The following is a 3,212-nucleotide window of genomic DNA, read 5'->3' as shown; positions in this document are numbered from 1 at the left end:
TTGAAGTTAATTGGTTGATTAACTATGTATGTATGTATGTACGTTGGGTGCAGCTGACTTGCTTATATAGCCTTTTTTACTTAGCAACAATAAGATCCAAATGCCTGAAACCAAAGTTTACAACTGAAAATAGAGTGCTCAGTATTAACAAGAAACAAGGTCAATATTAAGGAAATTTTGGGGAAATTAACCTAGGAATGATAAAGAAAGTAAATAAATTATTAGATCGGATCAAGAATAAAAAATTGGAAGTGTTCATTAATTCATGTCAAGAACAAGAAGCTCTTCGATGGCTTTGGTAGTACCATATTCTCCAATATCATGTATGCGGCTATGCCTCACCCCTATCAGTTATGTTAAGATATTAATTCCTACATTTTTCTTTTGTTTCCTTGTTATTTCTTTAATGAAGGTATGGTCATGTAGTCCCAGATTCAACTAATGCCACAGAGTGGCAGTTTTCACCTTTATTTTTTGGTTAATTAATGTAGCTTTAAGTCATAAGATTAGGTTTGATATCTTTACTTAAAATATCAGCAGGCCAATTAATAATTTTTATTAATTTAGATGATATATTGATTTTGTTTCAACATGTACATACATGCTGATAATCACAAACCTTTATGTCGAATACATCTTGCAGATAAGCTTGGACCAACAATGGCTATTTTGAGACATGAAATTCATCAGAAACTAAATTCAATTGTGTAGGAATGCATTGATTGCATGAAACAGACATATTATGTACTGGTGGCTCTATGTAATCCACTTTTGATATGTAATTTTATATATTGTAATTTGCGTTTTGTAATGTAATGTATAAATACCAAATAATGAAATATGTAGTAATTGCATTATGTATTTTTAGATGCATTTAGTTAAAAAGGTAATTAGATTTATATATGAAAGAATATGCTTTGCAACATTTTTTCTTAAAAAATTTACAATAAAATATCGGCTCTTAGATTTAAAAAACTAAAAAAAGAAAATGCTTCTTGAAAGAAACTAAATAATATAGGTTTTTGTTATTAAAAAAAAAAAAAAAAAGCCCAACCTTAGTATAGTCCGGAACCTGGATTATGGGTTTCAAAAAATCCGGATTCACCTAGGTTCTGGCCCAAGTCGTCACCCATGTATACCGGGCCAAAAACTGGTCCGAACTTGAAACTCGGGTTCCGGGCCAGGTATACTCAGATACCTAGTCCAAAATATGGATGAACAGCCCTAACTCAAACAACATAAACAAATTTCTTTGTTCTTGATTCAAAACCGAGCAAAAACAGAGCAAATCCCCACCCCCAGGGATTCGAACATGTATATGTATCTGTGCCAAAGAACAGATTGAAAATGAGAGAGGAACTGCGAGGGCCGCGGGGGGGGGGGGGGAGAGAGAGAGAGAGAGAGAGAGAGAGAGAGAGAGAGAGAGAGAGAGAGAGAGAGAGAGAGAGAGAGAGAGAGAGAGAGAGAGAGAGAGTTTGTGTGAAGTGTGAGCTTTGTTTGAAGAAAGTTGAAGGGATCTTTGTTATCTATGGGCTCAATACCTCAAATCAGCCCATTATACCTGTAAGCCCAATAATCTATGGCGGCCCAAACGCAAGTCATTAGTTGGATAACACCACCATTATTATATAAGGAAGGGTCACTCCAACTAGCAAGAAAAACTATTGGAGATATACTCATGGAGGATGGTTATTTCCCTTTGATGTCTTTCTAAATAGTCTACAGGAGGTAATAAATACTCACGCAATCACAAGCAAACAGAGATCCAAAAACGAGCACAACAGAGATCGAAGCAAGATTGGTGGATGTAGAAGATAAACTAAAGGAAATGACTGCTCTAGTAGAACGACTGTATAAGGAGAACGAGGAGTTGAAACGCAAGCATGCTACTACATTGCCGATTAACAATGACTAGACAGAGGGCGAAAGGGATGCCCACAACATAGAAGGGGCCAATGCTTAAGATCTGGAAAAGAAAAAGCTGTATGATGAGCTTAGAAGTCTTGTTGACAACTATGAAGAGATGGTAAGGAGGATAGGAGGATCCTCCTCTGTGTAACAGTTGTTGAACTAGATGGATCTTCCTTACAGTACTGAAGTGATGGTGGTACTACTCCCGCCTAAGTTCAAGGTCCCCTTGATCGACATGTATGATGGGTCTAGGGATCCCATGGACCATTTGGAAAACTTTAAAGCGCATATGATCCTTCACGGTTTTCTAGGTGAGGTGGCCTGCCTCGCCTTCTCTCTAACCTTGAAAGGGATAACACGAGGTTGGTTTGGAACTTTGCACCCAGGAACCATTAACAACTTCGATGAGCTAGCCAAGCTATTTTTAACTCAGTTCATGGCGAGTAGGCATCACTGGCGCCCTACAGCTTACCTTCTAACTATCAAGCAAAAGGAAGGGGAGAGTTTAAAAGCGTATCTGACCAGATTTAATAAAGAAAATTTGACCACCAATGACCAGGACGAGAAGATCATACTCGCTGCCTTGTTAGGAGGTATATGGCCCCGAAGTCTGTTCATGATCGAGCTGGCCAAGAAAGCTCCCTCTACCTTAAGGGAGTTCATGGATAGGGCTGATGACTACATCAATGCAAAAGACATATTACAAGCTCTATTAGAGTCAAGAAAGAAAGAAACAAGGCATGGCTCGAAAGGTTCAAATAGGGATAGGAAGACAAGTTTGAACCAAGGAACGGGAGGGGGGGTGAAAGATACCCCACCCAGCAGGATCAAGGGCCTCGCCTCATCCACAATAACCTAAATGTACAAGAGAAGCCAAGAGTAGAGAGGAAGGATGCTCATCCAGCCTCTAGAGGTCAGCACTATTGCAAATACAATCAATTCGATACTCATTGGACAAAAGACTACTCCATGATGAAGAAAAGAGTGGCAGAGTTTGTGGGAAGTGGGGAGCTTAAGCGGATGCTGGCAGATCGTGTAAAGACAAGAGAGGAAGGGTGTGAGCGTGAACCTAGGAGGAGCAAGAGTGTGAAAGGGTGACGTCATGATAGAGAGCAGATATAGGACACCCCTCATCCAACACGAAGGCAAGAGCAAGCCCCTTTGGGGGAAATTCGAACTATAGCAGGGGGATTTGCTGGCGGAGGTACAACAACATTGAGGAGGAAGGCTCACGCCCGTTAGGCCATATACCATGAAGTCTTCTTAGTAGACAGGCCTGCCAAATATCCTAGACTCAAGGT

General features: G+C 39.9%; 1 protein-coding gene across 1 annotated transcript; it reads left to right on the top strand.

The window, feature by feature from the left end:
- The first annotated feature begins 2,074 nt into the window (after positions 1-2,074).
- LOC122301741 lies at positions 2,075-2,770 on the top strand. The gene has a single exon (XM_043113125.1). The coding sequence runs from the start codon at positions 2,075-2,077 to the stop codon at positions 2,768-2,770; it is 696 nt and encodes a 231-aa protein (XP_042969059.1).
- Positions 2,771-3,212: the final 442 nt, after the last annotated feature.

Source organism: Carya illinoinensis, chromosome 2, assembly GCF_018687715.1.
Source record: "Carya illinoinensis cultivar Pawnee chromosome 2, C.illinoinensisPawnee_v1, whole genome shotgun sequence".
Taxonomy (NCBI): domain Eukaryota; kingdom Viridiplantae; phylum Streptophyta; class Magnoliopsida; order Fagales; family Juglandaceae; genus Carya; species Carya illinoinensis.
This window is presented reverse-complemented; position numbering and strand designations above follow the sequence as displayed.